This window comes from Marmota marmota, unplaced genomic scaffold, assembly GCF_001458135.2.
Source record: "Marmota marmota marmota unplaced genomic scaffold, marMar, whole genome shotgun sequence".
NCBI classification, from domain to species: Eukaryota; Metazoa; Chordata; class Mammalia; order Rodentia; family Sciuridae; genus Marmota; species Marmota marmota.
The window spans coordinates 82865802-82883093 of NW_026000026.1; the positions used below are offsets into that span (position 1 = coordinate 82865802).

General features: G+C 36.0%; 2 protein-coding genes across 3 annotated transcripts in view; both read right to left on the reverse strand.

The window, feature by feature from the left end:
* The window catches only part of Adamts19 (ADAM metallopeptidase with thrombospondin type 1 motif 19), a 251578-nt gene extending 235389 nt beyond the window's left edge, over nt 1-16189 (reverse strand). For both annotated transcript variants that reach the window (XM_015500639.2, XM_048811813.1), the window contains exon 1: nt 16065-16189. The gene's annotated coding sequence lies outside the window, so the exon portion shown is untranslated. The remainder of the gene's footprint in view (nt 1-16064) is intronic.
* Nucleotides 15571-17083, reverse strand: LOC125619147 (zinc finger protein ZIC 5-like). The gene is made up of 2 exons (XM_048811882.1): nt 16800-17083; nt 15571-16659 (listed from the first exon to the last, which is right to left on the reverse strand). The coding sequence occupies exons 1-2, from the start codon at nt 17081-17083 to the stop codon at nt 15993-15995; spliced, it is 951 nt and encodes a 316-aa protein (XP_048667839.1). The 3' UTR covers nt 15571-15992.
* Between the last annotated feature and the right edge of the window lie 209 nt (nt 17084-17292).

Sequence of the window (17292 nt, forward strand, 5' to 3'; positions counted from 1 at the left end):
GAGAGAGAGAGAGAGAGAGAGAGAGAGAGAGAGAGAGATTCCATTTGCCAGATACAAAATATATACCAGATATAAAATATATACCCCTAAGGCATGACCCCAGGAACCCACCTCCTCCAATCACACCCTATCTGCCTTTAAAAAATTGAACAGTGAGGTACTATATACAAAACTTAACTGATTCATTCATAAATGATCATTGTTGTTTACAGTTGTGTTACTGTCATTGTTGCTATCATCAGAGAGATATATCATCCTCTAGAATACAAAAACCAGAACAAGATTAATTCCAAGATGCCAGAGCTTTCCAACAACAGAAATTTCCAAAAATAAAATGAGAAGGTGAAATTAGTAAGTTCCTTTCTTTGTGATTGGGTGATGTCAGGCATATTTTAAAGGAAAGCTCTTTATTATATGATAAGTTCTTGCTTTAAAATTTTAGGCATATTAACACAAGACAGAAACTAGAAAGAGAAAGACAAATTACATTTCTACCATTTCTCATGTTACTCTTGTACCTGTTCCTTGTGAAGTTCTACCCATACCTTAGATCAAAGAATTAAAATAACAGAAGTGTGTTATACATCTCTGATAAATTGAATTTAAAAAAAAAAATCTTCCCCTTTACTCCTCTCCCCCCTCCCGAGTTCTCAGCTTCCAATTCACCCTCAGATATTACCAGCTGCTTGACTTAGGTGAATTATTTAACGTCCTGGAACTTTTGCCTTCTTATCTATAAAACTGAGTAATAATAGCATATACTTTAGTAGTTTTCTATGAAAATTATCCATACATTGTAACAAAAAATCTGCTTTATAATAGTAGTCAATAAATATCACCTCATATATCTTGTACCTCAACTATTTGTATATTTTTAATCAGTGAAAATAGAAACAGTAACATTTCCATTTGCTGATTTTCCTTGATTGAGTGTTTAAAGAAAAAGGTGGACATGTTGCTTGGTAACTGGCCTTGTATGTTTGATTAGTGAAATAACCTGTTCCTTTTTCCATTCCTCATATGTATGGCTCTTGTCATTTATGATCTACCACTTCAATGACACAGGAAACTATACTTTTTCATATATGTAAATTTTACTAGCACTTTCAAAATATATGATATAAAGAGTATCATATACATTAAAAGATAAAATAAGCATGTCCATACTCAACTTGTGCTAAGGAAGAAACTGAAATTATAGCATATTATTTTATTAACAACAAAAAAGTTCCCTCCATATCCAGCATCCTTTAGAGCCCTCACAATACAACTTTGTTTCTAAAAAGTAGAAATATGTCTTTCAGAAGGTCACTGGTTTTCTAGAAAGTATGTAGCCATACTATGGCCAAAAGAATTTATAAATAAAATTTAGAAACTCTAAAGTACCTTATTATCATTTACTGTTATTATCATGGTTTTATCCAAGTATATTATTATTTTTTTCAAATACCTTTATTTTGTCTATTTATTTTTATGTGGTACTGAGGATTGAACCCAGGACCCAGCATGTGCTAGGCAAGCACTCTACCACAACCTCAGCCCCTAGCCATGTATATTATTGTGTCAGTCTACACTGTTTTCTCTTTCACTTGTATTTTTTTTTTAACTCTCCAGGATTTAATTTACTGAAATGCCTTTCAGAGTAACAGGACCAGGAATGATTATAAGCACTAAGTAGAGGATTGAATGTGTATCTTGTAGAGGAGGAGGTAATGGAAAGAAATGAGAGAAGGATTAAGCAGACAGTTGATTATGCAGTTCCAATATAGAGTCTGATGTATTCTCTTACAAGCCTATGGTGAGTTATTAATAGGTTCAGAACATGAACACGTAAGACCATGTGACCAAAGACCCAAAAATTGGACACTGCACACTTGTGGAGACTCCACAGCCAAAGGAAAGAGCAGCCAAGTTATTAGAACACTTACTAAAATACTACAACTGAGCTAACTATAGGCAAATGCTTTGGAGACCTTTTAAACCATATTAATGTGCAGTGGTAGGCTGTCCCCAAGGGCACTGTAACACGTTATTCCAAAGCATTTCAAATGGAAATAAGGGGTTTCCGTATTTTCAAGCTTAAAACATACTCTAAGTATGCATCACTGGATTTACTTTTCCTCTTTATCTTTCCACCCGCTAACCCCTTTCGTGACTCTACCTTCCTTATAGAAGGCTGTGTTAATTCATACAAACCATGTAAACTCTTGGGCCTGAAAAGAAGACACTACAGAAACTGAAAGTTCAAAACAAACGATCATGGGAATTAAATTAGTATTAATATCTATTTCTAAGCTAATCTACCATTTTACTAGCTAAGACATGGATTTTAAGTGATATGTGTATTTATGTCTGGTCTGTTTTCTTCTGAGTACTCCAAAGCATCTCTCTTGACAGAATTCTTGGACATCACTTTGTCCCATAAAGTTCAGACTAAATATAAGACTTATAGGATAAAAAGTTGACTTAATCCTGACCTAGCATCAACTTCAGCAAAATAAATTCAAGCACATTAAAATAAACAACTATAAAGCTTGCCTTTCCTGTGTATATTTCTATATGTTATTACCCAAAATCAGAGACTTGATATAACTATTTGGATAGCATTCTCTTTCACTTACTAAGCCAAGTTTTTCCAGGACAACAATTGCTACTAAATCCTCATAAATGTTTACTTCCTAAAATGATAGTACATCTACATTTCCTTTCAAGTCATATTTTTTTCAATTCCAAGACATTGTCAATGTCAAGAAATACCTCTCTGTGAGAGCTGCTACAATGGGGGAAATTATTTATTGTAATTACTATAGTATTCTCTCTTGTCCATGGTAATACATTCCAAAACTCCTAGAGGATGCCTGAAACCATGAATAGTAGCAAACCCTATTTATACTATGATACAGTTTAATTTACAATTTAGATACAGTATAGGATTAGCCAAGATAATTAATAATAAAATAGAACAAGTGTAACAATATACTGTAATAAAATTGACAGCATCATGACTCTTACATTTTGGAACTGTTATGAAGTAAAATAAGGATTACTTACTTGAACACAAGTCCTGTGATTCTGTGGCACTGAATCTAATACACTAGACAGCTATAAAGCCACTAACAGGGTGGGTAAGACATACAGTATAGGTACACTGGACAGAGGTGATGATTTATTTATGTCCTTAGTGTGAGGAAGTGGGACTATAAGAGAATTGATCATACTACTCAGAAAGCTGAACAATGTAAAACTTACAAATTGCTCATTTCTGGAATAATCCATTTAATATTTCATACCAATCAACTACTGGTAATAGAAGTCTCAGAAAGTATAACACTGAATAAAGAGGGAGGCAACAGTCTGGCATAGTATGCATGCCTGTAATCCCAGCAGCTTAGGAGGCTGAGGCAGAAGGATTGCGAATTCAAAGCCAGCCTCAGCAAAAGCAAGGTGCTAAGCAACTCAGTGAGACTTGGTCTCTAAATAAAATACAAAATGTCTGGGGATGTGTCTCAGTGGTCAGGTGTCCCTGAGTTCAATCCCAGGTACCAAAAAGAAACAAAACAAACAAACAACAACAACACAAAGTGAGACTACTATATATACAGTATCCCTGTCCTTTCCTAGGTTTCTTTATATCATTATTAAATTAATGTCTAATAGATTAACTATCAAAGAGCCTTTATTTCCCCGACTTTTTTTTTCTCAATTGTAACTTCTGCAGTTTGGAGAAATTCTCTCAAAATTCACATTACCAGAGAGAGCACATTGTTTAGTTTTTAGTGAAAGGTCCTATACTGAAATCTGTAGTTCTGTTTAACTAAATACATACAATACTTTTGATAAAGGTTACATTTAGAAAAAAACTAAGTGAATATTTGTAATTGAAACCCACTTCCTAGAAGGATTAATTTGGATTTTTTAGTCTGCCGGTATTTTTTTCTACTTGATTTGAACTTTCACCCTAATGGTCTTTTGTCACATCTCTGGGTCAAATGAAACATTCATGGAGTTTAATGCCTGGGTTCCTGTCCAGATACTGTGAAGACACTAAGTGTGTCACTTCCTGCTTTGTGTACCTTATTTGTATACCTCCAAGTCAGTATCTTGGTTATTCAATTCTCATGAATCCTTTAAGAATTTTAAATAGTGTCAATGGTTTGAAATTGATCATTTTAAGTATATCAGGTATCAGGAGCTAATTTCATTCCTTGTTAATCATTAGGGTGTTCACAAATATCCCTTAATGATTGTTCCAATAATAATCCTTTTCAGAGAAACCAAAAAGTTTTGAGTTGTTTGAGATGAGAACTCTACCAAAATTGAATCTTACATTCAGCATAATCCCTACCAATGTTCTACCAGATACTTTGCAGATATTGACAATCTGATTCTAAAATTTATATACAAATGCAAAGGACTCAGAGTAGCCAAAGCAATTCTGAAAAAGAAAACCAAATTAAAGAATTCAAATTTCCCAAATTAAAAACATTATAGCACTACATATGTCAGGCTAACTTATGTATATATGAATATATAAAATATAATTCAAAACAACAGTGCTATTAATTCAAAAATAAATGTTTGCATTTATGATAAATTTGGTTTTAACAAAAGTCCTATAGTATTTTGTGAGAAAAAAATATATTTTTAACAGAAGATGCTGAAATACAATTATGTGTGTATATAAATGCAAAAAGATTAATTTAAACCCTTACACAAAAATAAATCAATCATTGCTTAAAAACTGAAATTATAACCTCATCATAGAAAACACAGGACAAAGTCCTTGTGACTTTCAGTTAGACACAGTATTCTTAGGACACCAAAAGCACTATTCCATAAAAAATATGATAAAACTAAATCTATCAAAACTTTAAATGGCTTTAAAAGACACTATAAAGAAAATGAATAGAAACCTGTAGACAAGAAGAAAACTTCAACAAATTATATATCTGATAGTGAATTTACATTCAAAGTACATAAAGATCTCTTAAAACTGAATCTTAGAAAAGAACTAATTAAAAAGTGGACAAAAGATTTTAATAGATATTTCATCAAAGATAATATATCAACAGCTATGATTCGGCCCCTAACAAGGTACTCAATAAAGTTATTCACTAAGGAAACACAAATTAAAACCACAGTTAGATAGGACTGCATGCATAGAAACATACAATAATAAAAAAGAGACAACAATTAAGTATTGTGGAGGCTGTGGAGAACTTGAACTCTCATACATCACTGGTGTGAATACAAAAAGCTGCAGTGTTTTAGAAAACAGCTTGGCAGTTTCTTAAAATACTAAACACAAATTTAACATATGACCATAATTCCACTCCTATATATCTACTCCAGAAGAACAGAAATATATATGTACACAAAGACCTGTATGCAAAGGTTTATACTAGCATTATTCATAATGGCCAAAACATGGAAGTAAGCCAAATGTCCATTAACTGATAAATGGATAAACAAAATGTGGTACTTCCAGCCAATGGACTAACATTGGTCAAGAAAAATAGAACACACTGCTGACACATGATACCACATGGATGAAACCCCAAGGCATAAGTGAATGAAGTCAGCTGAAACAAAAGACCAAATTTTGTGTGATTCCATTTGTATGAAATGTAATAGTTTTCTATGTGGCCAGAAAATGGAGAATTGGTTACTTGAGGCTAGGGGTGAAAACAGTGACTGCAAAGGGGTGTAATGGACTCTTTGAGTTGATAGAAAATATCCAAAAACTGATATGTGCACAATTCCATAAGTGTACAACTTGAGCTATACACTTGAAATGGATGTTAAGACATGTAAATTGTAACTGAAAAAAAGGATATTAGAAAAAAAGCACTCACAATATCCTTTTCAAATTGTTACATTTTAAGTAATGATTTACCCCAGAAAAAATAATTTGACATATCCATGAATGTATCTTACTAATGAGAAATAATTAGGCTGCATTTAGAAAAATTTCTATCTTAAGATATCAACATAATTTTAGAACATTATTAAATGGAACCACCTATCTTAAAATTCACGTTGAACCACCAATGAAATTCCAATTGAAAATCTCTATAGAGGAATTATCTGTTAGTGAACAAAATGGGGCACTAAATAATTTAACTTTAAAAAGGTAACTATTTCCAAAATAAATTACTGTAACTTTATACTGAGTTAATTAGGTTTATACAGGATTTGTATTCTCATAATACATTACTCAGTTTCTATCTTGATGTTGTAAAATTTTTGAAAGTCTGTTTATTTTGCAAGGATACAAACAAGAGTCAGACAACACCATGAAGTCCCCAGACATACTTATTATACATAAGTTCCTCTGTTAATAATTTATTTGCTTATCTATAAGTTGAACAGACTAAAATATTTGCTAATAACATAATAATGTTAAAATAAAGGTACCTGGAACATTTTAGTTGCTATTATATAAATTCAAATCCAAGTTATCATGGAGATAAACCAAATGCACTAATTTGACTAGCTAATATAAAGGCATGACTGTCTCCTTTCCTTAGCATTTTAATTCTTTTGATTGTTAATTCCAATGAGTTTTACAGGAATCTTGACATCCTGTCTTAGAATGCGAATCAGTAGACAAGACTTGTCATTTCCTTTCTGTTGTTTGAGATGGTTCATTATTTAATTCTTATACATTTCCAACAACCTCTTAACCTGAGCACACTGCATTGACATTCTAGATAAGGTGCCATAAGAGCTTACAATTTTGCCTTCACAACTCATTTTCAAATATTTCTCTACAATGTGCCTCAGTCTTCATTTATTTACATCTGAACTTGGTGTTACAGTAGGTTTTGTTAATATAAAGACATTTCATCCTTTGTTTCTGATAAATTTTAGTTTATTAAAATAACTATTGTGAAACAGCTGGAGTAAACCTCCTGCTATGTTATTCATAGAACTGTTGATGATGATTTGAAATAATTTAGTTCTATTTACTTCCAGATTTTAGAATGGAAAGCACAGTTTAACTCCCGTCTTGCTTTCCCTCTGAAGAGTAGATAAACAGTTATACTGGCTGTATTATCCCATTCTATTGCCACCCAACTAGTTCATATTTATAGTCTATGGATGAATAATTTGAAATCTATGAAATTTCTTTCTAGCTCAATAACATATGAGTGGATTCTGGGGAGGATGTTAAAAGGTAAGATAGGAGGTATACAAGTGTACTATAACTAGAGCCGAGGGGGGGAGGAGAGAGGAGGGAGGGAGGGAAGAGGGTGGCAGGGGACATGGGGGAGGGGGAGCATCAAAAATTCATGCAAGATTGCAAGATCTATAGGTGTGTAGAGTCTGGAGGATGCAAAAATGCCCCTTAAAATCCTGCGTTCTGTAGTTTTCTGAACCACTGGAATGGCTGACCTCCCATTTTTAGCTTGCCTGAGAACTTTAGGAGATTCTTTTTAAATACATTCTTAGAATTGAGGTTCACTCTGGAATTCTGATTTTAATGGAAAATATCCAACTAATCTCTACCTCAGCAAACCCCTACCTCCCCTGCACCCTACTTCCATGTTTTTGACACAGGTGTCTACATAGCATAGTTTAACAAACAGGGCATCAAGCCTGTCCAAATGGTGCCAATGTAAGCACACTCTTCAAGTGGTCATTTATTTTAGGTACAGCCAGGCTGAGGCAAAGGTACTAAAAACATTCCTGGGCAAACATCCTTATATTGGAACTCTGAATGTGCTTATGAAGAAAAACTATGTTTAGATATCTACAGACATCTCTTCCTTTCCTTCCAACCCCATCCCTTCTCTCAGTGGAGAGCAAAGGGAAAGCAGAATAATTTAATAGGGACAAAACTGGACTTCATTCATCAGCTTCATTCCCTCATGATCTGAGTTAAAGGTTAAATAGTTAATTTATTGCAAATATATGCATATTAATTAGGAGATAAAATTAAGTTTCACTTTCTGGAAAAGGCAAATACTAAACTATATAATACCCAAGGGTTTTCCCAACACCACCATGAAATAATTCTGTAAACTATCTGGGTAGCATTAGAATGGCTGCGATCCCATTTTCTCACTTCCCTCAGTCTAGGGTTTGGCATTGGAATAAAGATGAGATGGAGACAAGATGATGTGCTCACTATAGCTGCACCCTAAATGAACTCTGCATCAAATTATGGTCCTTGCATGTGTGCTTATAAAGATAAGGTAACCTTAAAATTTCTTTTCAGGAAATCTCCCAAATAATTTCAAGAGGGACTACTGGTTCTCCCATTGTTCCAAAATATATCAGAAATTCTTCTCTAATTTAACTTTCCCATAAAAACCTGGAATTTCTCTGATTTTCCTTTACTTAGCAAATACAAAGACGTGAAATTATCTGGAATAAAAATGTAACTGAAATTAAATGGAAACATTCAATTGGACATGAGCTCAACATCAATGTGCTTTATCAAAAAATATTTTCTGACTCCTACAAAGATTTTCTTATTTGAAAAGTATGCTTGTTTATGATTTAGCTAATAAACTTTAAATAAGTAAGCATATTATTTATATTAAATAAATAAACTTGTTTTTGTAAAATTGGACAAGCAACTGAAACATAGATTGATAGATGACTAGATGATTTATTAACTTTTAATGCAGAAAGGAGCTTATTCAGAATACATGGCTATTCTGTTTATCAGAATACACTATATAACTTCCCTAAGTAAGACTGGAGTATGCTCATGAGGTTCCACTTTCATTACAGAAGCTTCCCCTCTGTGTCACTCTAAATATGCCATTCTAAAAGTTGATCTGGAAAACTATGAAATGTCTTAAAGATATACTCACTGAAAGACCAGTTATTTCATAAATAGCCATTGAACATTTACTAAAAGAACTATGATGAACATAGAAGGCTAGAACAATGGTTTGAAACATAAATACCTTAAAGCAAGTAATTATATCTCTTTTTGTTCTCTGGGCTCCAGCACAATATATAGATGTAACTAGTTTACTACTGATGATGCTCTAAATGCTGCAATAAATAGCTTATACATAAATCTTTTTCATATATATGTATGTTCCTCTAAAGTTGATTTTTACAAGTAGAACTGCTAAACATACCAATAAGTACATTTAAATTTTCAATAGAGAATATAAAAGAGTCCCAATTTGCTTTCTGTTAACATGTAAGATTAAGTGTTCTCCAAGTATGTCCACTGGATATTCTCAATCTGCATAATTTGTGCCAATCTAATGAATCAAAAATTATGTTTGAGAAAATGTGCTTTCTTTAGCTTACTAATAATCTGGGAAAAAATGTAAAAATACATTTAAAATTTCCATTTACTTTTCATCATAAACACTAAAAAGTTAATAGTGTTTATCACTGAATGGTAAGATTATAGATGACATATATTTTGCAATTTTTCTATATTCAGCATGCATTACTTTGTAGTTGGTGTTTATCTTCTTTTAAAATACTAATGTATAAAGAGTGCTGGAATTAAAAATGAAGATAAGCAAAAATCTAATAAAAATGAGTAAATGACAGGAAGACAAAGTCTGCAAATGTTATTATGGTTTCCATTTGGAAAGTCCCCCAATATGTTAAAGGCATGTCTCCAGTGCAACAATGTTCAGAGGTGGGGCTCTGGTGAAGTGCTTGGATCATGAAGGCTCTAACCTCATCAGTGAATTCTTCCATTGGTAGGTTTATAATTTTGTGACATTATTGGGAGGCAGTGGACACTGTAGGAGGTGAGACCTAGATGAAAGAAGTGGGTCACTAGGGCATGACCTGGAAAGATTTACCTTGTCCCTGGTCATCTTCCCTGTGACTCCCATGTGTGATCTCTCTCTCTCTCTCTCTCTCTCTCTCTCTCTCTCTCTCTCTCTATTCCCCACTAACTGCCATGAAACAAATAGCTTTCCTCTCATGCTCTTTCACCATGTTTTGGCCTTGCCACAGGTCTAAAAGCAACAGAGTCAGTTGACCATGAACTGAAACTCCTGAAAGCATGAGCCAAACTAAATCCTTTCTCCTTTAAGTTGTTTTTCTCAGGCATTTGGTCACAGTGTCTAAAAAGCTGATTAATACAACAAGAAAGGAAATGAGAATAAAAAGCTCAAGAAATATGAAGACATTCAACCTCACCAGTAACAACCAAACAAAATGTAAATTAAAGTTATCCTCAGATAACATTTGGCCTATTAGATTTGATAAAGATCAACCTTTTTAATAACACTAACACTTGCCATCACAAAAAGATTCATTCTCATAATCTGCTGACGTGAGAGCATAAAGTGGCACCAGACCCCATGGCATGAAATCAGGCAGTACCAATACACATACTGTTTGATAAAAATTACATAGATAAGGTGCCATGTCTAAAGAATTTTATATAAATTTAGCAGTGTTCATAATAGGAGAATATTAGAATTAAATGTTCATTAACACCAAATAAATTAAGTAAATTATGACACATGCTGAGATTGGATAAAACAGTACTACTGGAAGAGGGGAAAATCTTCATGCATTTGTGATCTAAGGGGATGTGTGTGTATGTGTGTCTATATGTGCATTAACAGTGTGAAATTTTTTAAAGCTATGAATTTATATATGCATATTTGTTAAGGCATTAACTATCTCTGGATCAACATGCTAGAATTGGACAAACCTGGTTATTCTTAGAACACAACACTGAGTAATTAATGATGAACAGGTGTTGACAGAGACTACTCGTTGCATCCATTTTTAGAGGTTTATGTATGATAAACTTGGAGTCCTTAAAATTTTGAAAATAATTTCATTTCGGCCTCAGGATTGAATGGTAGTCAAGTTCCATCCAGGATTGAAAATCACTTCTTTGAACTCTGGAGATAGTTGATGCTCCAGTTATCCAGTTGACTCGATCCTCAAAAGTCAACCAACATTATAGATAATCTCTCATTATTAAGCTGATAGGGTTCTCTCTTTGTCTTTGATTTCCTATTATTCTGCCACAGTTTCAAAATTTGGATCTCTATTTGCAACATGCTGAGTTTGGAAACTGATCAATCATTCTGAAGGTTTATATCTCATCTCTGACAAATTGATGCTGCTACCAAAAAAAAAAAAAAGTATCAATCTCTACCTAACCCATATTGGCTGTATCAACTAATTCAACTCAAATCATTTAATTAAATACTCTACACTCTACCTGAAAAATAAGACAATGAAGCCTGCAGCATGTCAAACACTCATGAGTAGCAGCCTCTTCCCTGGTCTTATTGCATGCATTATTCCTACCACTGAGCCTGAATATTTACCAACACTCAGCTATATTCGTTTGAGTGTATCAAGGCACAACATTTTTTAATTACATAATCAAACACTAAATTCTAAAGCAAGTAAAATAGGAGTGCAAAATACATCTTTGTTTCTATGAAAATTTGGGGAAAACAAGAAAAAGTTGTGAAAAATTGCTGTAATTTTATTTGAGACTAGGCACCAAGAAACAACTGGAAAATCTTCAAAATTCAGTATTCTATACATAAACTGCTTTGCATTTTTCTAAAATTTTTCATGTCAAGTAGAGAGACCCATATTGGAAATTGGTTTTAGTATACACTGAGTAAGGCTCACCTGGAACACCATCTATCTAACCTGGCCTCATATCCTAAACTTAGTCAATCTAGGAGGTATACTACTACATGCATTTAAAAATTTTACCTTTACCTGATTTTTCAAAAAGCATTAACTATTAGAGAAATTTTGCATCTTGACCTATAAATCATAGATCACCAATGTTCTTTCACACTTTGTATCCATTTGCCCTTTGTCTTATGTTCTGAATTAATTTCTGGATTTGATCTTCTAGGTCACAAATTTACCTATCAGTTCATCTATAAAACTTTAATTCTAATATTCATGCAATTTTAATTTCCTGGTATCAAAACATTTTTGTGGATAGCAATTTGTTAGGTTTTAATTTTTTTCCATGAACATATATTGGTTCTTCCTCTTCTGAGCACTACTGTCTTGTTATAGCATTTTACTTAGCCTATTAATTTTGTTGCCTCATATAATAATTAACCAGTATTTGCTGACTATCTTTTATATGATTTATATTGTTAAAAGTGTTCTTGGCTGTTAGCTCATCCATTTTTTTATCAATTGTTTATTTATTTATTTTGGCTTCTAGCTCACCTATCTGTTGTGTCTCGTTCAGATTACTCAACTCCACTCTAGTTATTTAGAGTCAGATAGGACCATTCATTGAGACATCATTCAAGGAGACAATAGCTCATTCTTTGAGAATGGAGACTCTATACACCCTGGGTGTCACCAATATGACCAGGAAAGCCCTGCCTCTATTCTCTCTTCTTTTGCCTACAGACACATACATGTGGCTTTCAATAACTACTTGGCATAATTGGATGTCAGAAAAGGCAAATTCCACTGTGGCTATGTGGTTCCATTCTGCTTCTGCATTCTCTTTCCTTGAATGTACAGCAGCAATTTGGCACAGCTCCCGTCACACACAGATGTTTTCTTATGTCTGTATGCTTTGTGTTAATCCCACCAAACTATTTTCAGTTTTTCAGGAGATATTCAAAATGTCTGATGTATTCATGGCATTCTCTTATAGTAGTGTTTTAGATTTGTCCAGAATATTTTTCTATCATTTCTAAAACATGGCTTGAATGAAGACCATACATGTATGCAGTCAATCAGTCATTTTCACCTTTTCGTTTAGATGTGAATTTCATTTGTTCTCCTTGTTATTTACTTGTCTTCCCCCATCCCTGCCCTGACACTTGCCTTCACATTGGTTTTTGCCACAGTGACGTCCAAAGTGGAGGTCCTAAAATATTAAATTCTTCAAAACATGCCACAGCATAGAGTACTTTGATTCAGGTAAAAGGGTAAATTGCAGCCTGGCATGGTGGCACACACCTGTAATCTCACCAATTTAGGAAGCTGAGGCAGGAGGATTGCAAGTTCAAAGCCATCCTCAGGAACTTAGCAAGGCCCTAAACAACTTAGCAAGATCTTGTCTCAAGATCTCTTTTATTTAATAAAAAATATTAAATAAATAAAAAGGTCTGGGTATGTGGCTCAGTGGTTAAGTGTCCCTGGGTTAAATCTGAAGGAAGGAAGGAAGGAAGGAAGGAAGGAAGGAAGGAAGGAAGGAAGGAAGGAAGGAATGGAGGGAGGGAGGGAAGGAGGGAGGAAGGAAGGCAGAAAAGGAGGAAGGAAGGGAGGAAGGAAAGACAGGCAGATAGATAAATTGCAAAAGGAAAAAAGGAAGAGACAGAAAAAAAACTGAATTTATACAAGTCTCCATATTCTGTTTAATCAAACTAATCAAAATAATTGCCAAAGTATAAAATTCTAAATTTAAGCAAATAATGTGGTAATAGATGTAGTAGTCACTTCTTATCATCCTCAATAAATAATCTATGCATTCAGTCATAGGCAAAGTAGGTATTGACATATTTTCATTTGGCCCAGAACTTATGTGTGTGTGTGTGTGTGTGTGCATTTCTAAGGTATTAAGTTAATTGTGAGCAAACATAATTATTGCACTGTTTCACAAAATTTGTTACATATATATTTTAATTTTTCACAAACTATCATTTAAAATGTAATAAAGTACTTTATGCATTATATATTATTCTTCAGCAACTTTTACTTAATGCCTACTAAAAACTAGACACCTTACAATGTCTTGGAAATTAAAAAAAAAAAAAAGCAACAAGTACTGCCACATCACTGTCCTTACCATTCCTGTGTTTGCACATACCTCAGCCTATTGTATTTCCCTATTTGCATCTGTAACACACAGAGAGAAAGCCAATACTCTAGCAGATAAGACATTTCAGGCCTGTTACCACAGACATTTTAGCATCTTCTGGCCTATGCATGGGATATATACACACTCCTCATCTGTGGGCCCCTAAAGACAGGGCATTCTAGATCCTAATATAGGCTCTAGAATACATTTAAACAATTAATAGGATTCTAACTCCACTGCTTCATTTTTTTAATTCAATCATCTAATTCTCACTTCTTACTTATGGGAGAGGTAAAGAACTTATCAGTATCAGGGAGCAAGCCAACACCAGAGTCCAGATAACAAATCATGTTCTCTCTTTCCTAATCCACCAGCTTATAAGGGGCTGGCATGGCAGTCTGGAGTAACAAACCACCCTTCTTGGCTATTTGCCTAACATTTTACTCAAAGTCTGACTGCTATACTGTATTGCTGGCAACATCAGTTTTCCTCAATAACAAAGACTTCCCAGTTCAGGACATACACACACACACACACACACACACACACACACACACACACACATATATATATATATATATATATATATATATATATATGCCTAATAGGAAAAGTGAGCAAAAAGCCAACATGATAAACATGGAGGTATGTCAAACTCCTATTCAGTCTATGAAAAACCTACTCATAACTTTAGCATTGGTCCCTTAAGTATATAGAGAGGGCACATAGCTCATTTGGAAAATCTGACCAATAGTCCATGTTTCAACACAGTGAAATGCTTTATCCCCTATTGCTCTTACTACACCAGGAACTTCCTGTATGTAATTATTTAATCCCTAGCCAAAATCTAGTGGACAATGAAATGCCCACAAAATGTTTTCCCCAGTGAAGTGTTCAAACATCAGTTCCACAGAAAACATTTGTAAATGCTTTTCATGTAATTTTTCCATGCCAAATTTTTTCACTTATACTAAAAAATTTCCATAGTTGAATACTCACCATTCTGTGAATCTAGTAAAATATGTACCTAGCCAGCAATTTAATCAATTGACTATGGGACCTTAGAGGGACGTGAATAAAAATTTCTAGTTTTGTTTCATTTGGATTTTTAATCATCTTTTTACATTTCATGGCTTTAGTTGTGCTAATATTTTCAGCTTTTCATTGCTATTGGGTTTTTCTCCAAATGAGCAAGTTACTTTCAGATGTGTTCTTGTGGATTTCATCAATGGCCCAGTATGAACAGCAAAGTGAAGCCACAAATCACATGGGCATTTTTGATATTTTATGAGTTTTGCCTTAAACCAAAAGTAAAGGTCACAGTAGTGCGGGTTGTACAACAACATATACTTATTGCCACTGACCTGTGCCTATAAAAGTGGTTCCAGTGGTAAACTTTATTTTATATATATTTTATCCCCTGAACTCCCCCACCCACACACATATACACATACACAAAATAAAGGCCAACTATGGAAGGCAATAATTATGCCAAACCCTGGGTTAAGACACAGGGAGAAAAAACAAACAATGTGCATTAAAAGAGTAAGTGGCTTTGACACCTTAGTCCCTACAGCCTCTTAACAAAGCTGTCAACCTTGCTACTTTCCTATGTGAAGTGAAGAAAGAAAAATTGGAGCTATTGTCCAGTAAAATGTAAACCTTAGATGAGAAAATGGTTGGTCATAGACCCATAACCCTTTGACTACTGATTGAACTCCACTGTCATTCATTAGACAACAGTGTCAGGCTTTCAGCTGACTGACTCTGTCTGACAGAAACTGTGAACAGGTGTCTAGTATGGTTGTAGATGTATTTAAATTGTAGACTTGCTGTTCTGACAACTCTGAAGTAGGGCATTAAAAAAGTAAGACAACAGATGAGGAGCTGAGGGTGAGGGGCAAACGCGAAAGAGCTTTAGCAGTGAACAGATTGGTTGATTTCAGTCTGCTAAAAAACATCTCATGGTGGGCTTATTTTAGAAACTCGGGAGAAAGAAAGAAGTTGAACACCGGGAAAAAGTAACAAGGAGGCAGAATTTAATATAGTACTCAAAATAAATTTTATAACCATCTAGAAGGAGGCCATTTATATATCCAATAGACTTCTGATTCACTGGTCTACCCTGATGATGTTCCATTGGAAGCAAAGGATGCAGACACCTGGATGGTGCTGTGTAAGGCAAAATTCATGAGGAATACATTGAAAACGAGGAGGAGGTGCATGCAAATCAGCTTGTTGTATGGAGGGGAAGCAAAGAGGTAGCAGGGAAGGTGGAGAGCTGGGGAGGAAAGGCGCTTACCAGACCACCTCCACAGGTGCTAAAAGAGGCCAGCGAGCCTGGGTGCCGCAGCACCGCCCCGGTGTAAAAGCAGGAGGCATCGGGAGGGGCAGGAGGGCGCGGAGTGGCTGCCCCCGTGGGGCCCGGGCCTGAACTTGGCCGCTGTTCCACAGCGAAGCGCGGAGCCAAGAAGCGTCCATCTCTCCGAAGCAGCAGGTACAGGTCCCGGGAGAAGGCCGGGATCCTCAGCAACACCTCATCGCTGTCTTGTTCGGCTTGCTGGGCTCGAGGAGGGAACGGAGACGGGGACGGGGACGGCCGCGGCTGTGGGACCCGCGGCGGCTGCCACGAGGCCGGGACTCCCGAGGACAGGGCGGCAGCACCGTTGGATCCCCGTGGCAGCTCCTGTGATTCCAGCTCCTCGTCCTCCTCACCTCCTNGGGGGAGGCAGCGCCGCGGCCCCGCAGCGCCCCGGCTCCCTGGCGAATTAGGTGATGAGTCTAGTTTCTGTGTTCTGAACGCTGCAGGGATTTCCAAGGCGGAGCGGGCTACAGTCGGAGTCCTACAGGACCTACGCACAGTCGGCCAAGAGCCGAGAGGCGCAGGGCGTGCTGTGCTGCCTCAGGGACAAGAGGAGGACTGCCGGTGCGGGCAGGAGGGCTGTGTTGTCCGAGCCGAGGCTCTCTGCCCGCACCCGCGCGGAACAGGAGGATGGTGCCCCAGTCTCAGCAACTTGGTGTGCCAAGCTCCACACACTCCTGGGAACGCCAGCTTAAGGCTCTATCCCGCACCCGCGCAGGAAAGAATGAATGAGGAGTAAAGTGAGAAAGACATGATTCGCAAAGTGGTGTGTAGAGGAGAAAGACATCTAGCAGATCCGACAGCAATAGAAGATCAGGGGGTGCCCGCCAGGCGTGACTTTGCGGGACAAAGGTCCCAGAACACCGCACACGTGCTCCAACGCCGGGTTGGGGTAGCTTGGGGACCCAAATTCCCTCTCCTGACTTCTGATTGGCCATTCCAGAAGGCCCGATTTGCATCCCCACCTTCTGCTCTTAACCCCCTCCACAGTGGAGGCATGTGCAGGTAGCAAAGCTTTCTTTTACCACCCGTTTACTCAAGCTCCTCCTTTTGTCCATTTCTTCCCCCAGTTGCACAACACACAAAGCAAAACTTAATGCAGACCTGAGCACAGAGCTCAAAGGTCTTTGATTTGTCTTCCCACCTTTGTCTCTTGTAATTTGTTAGA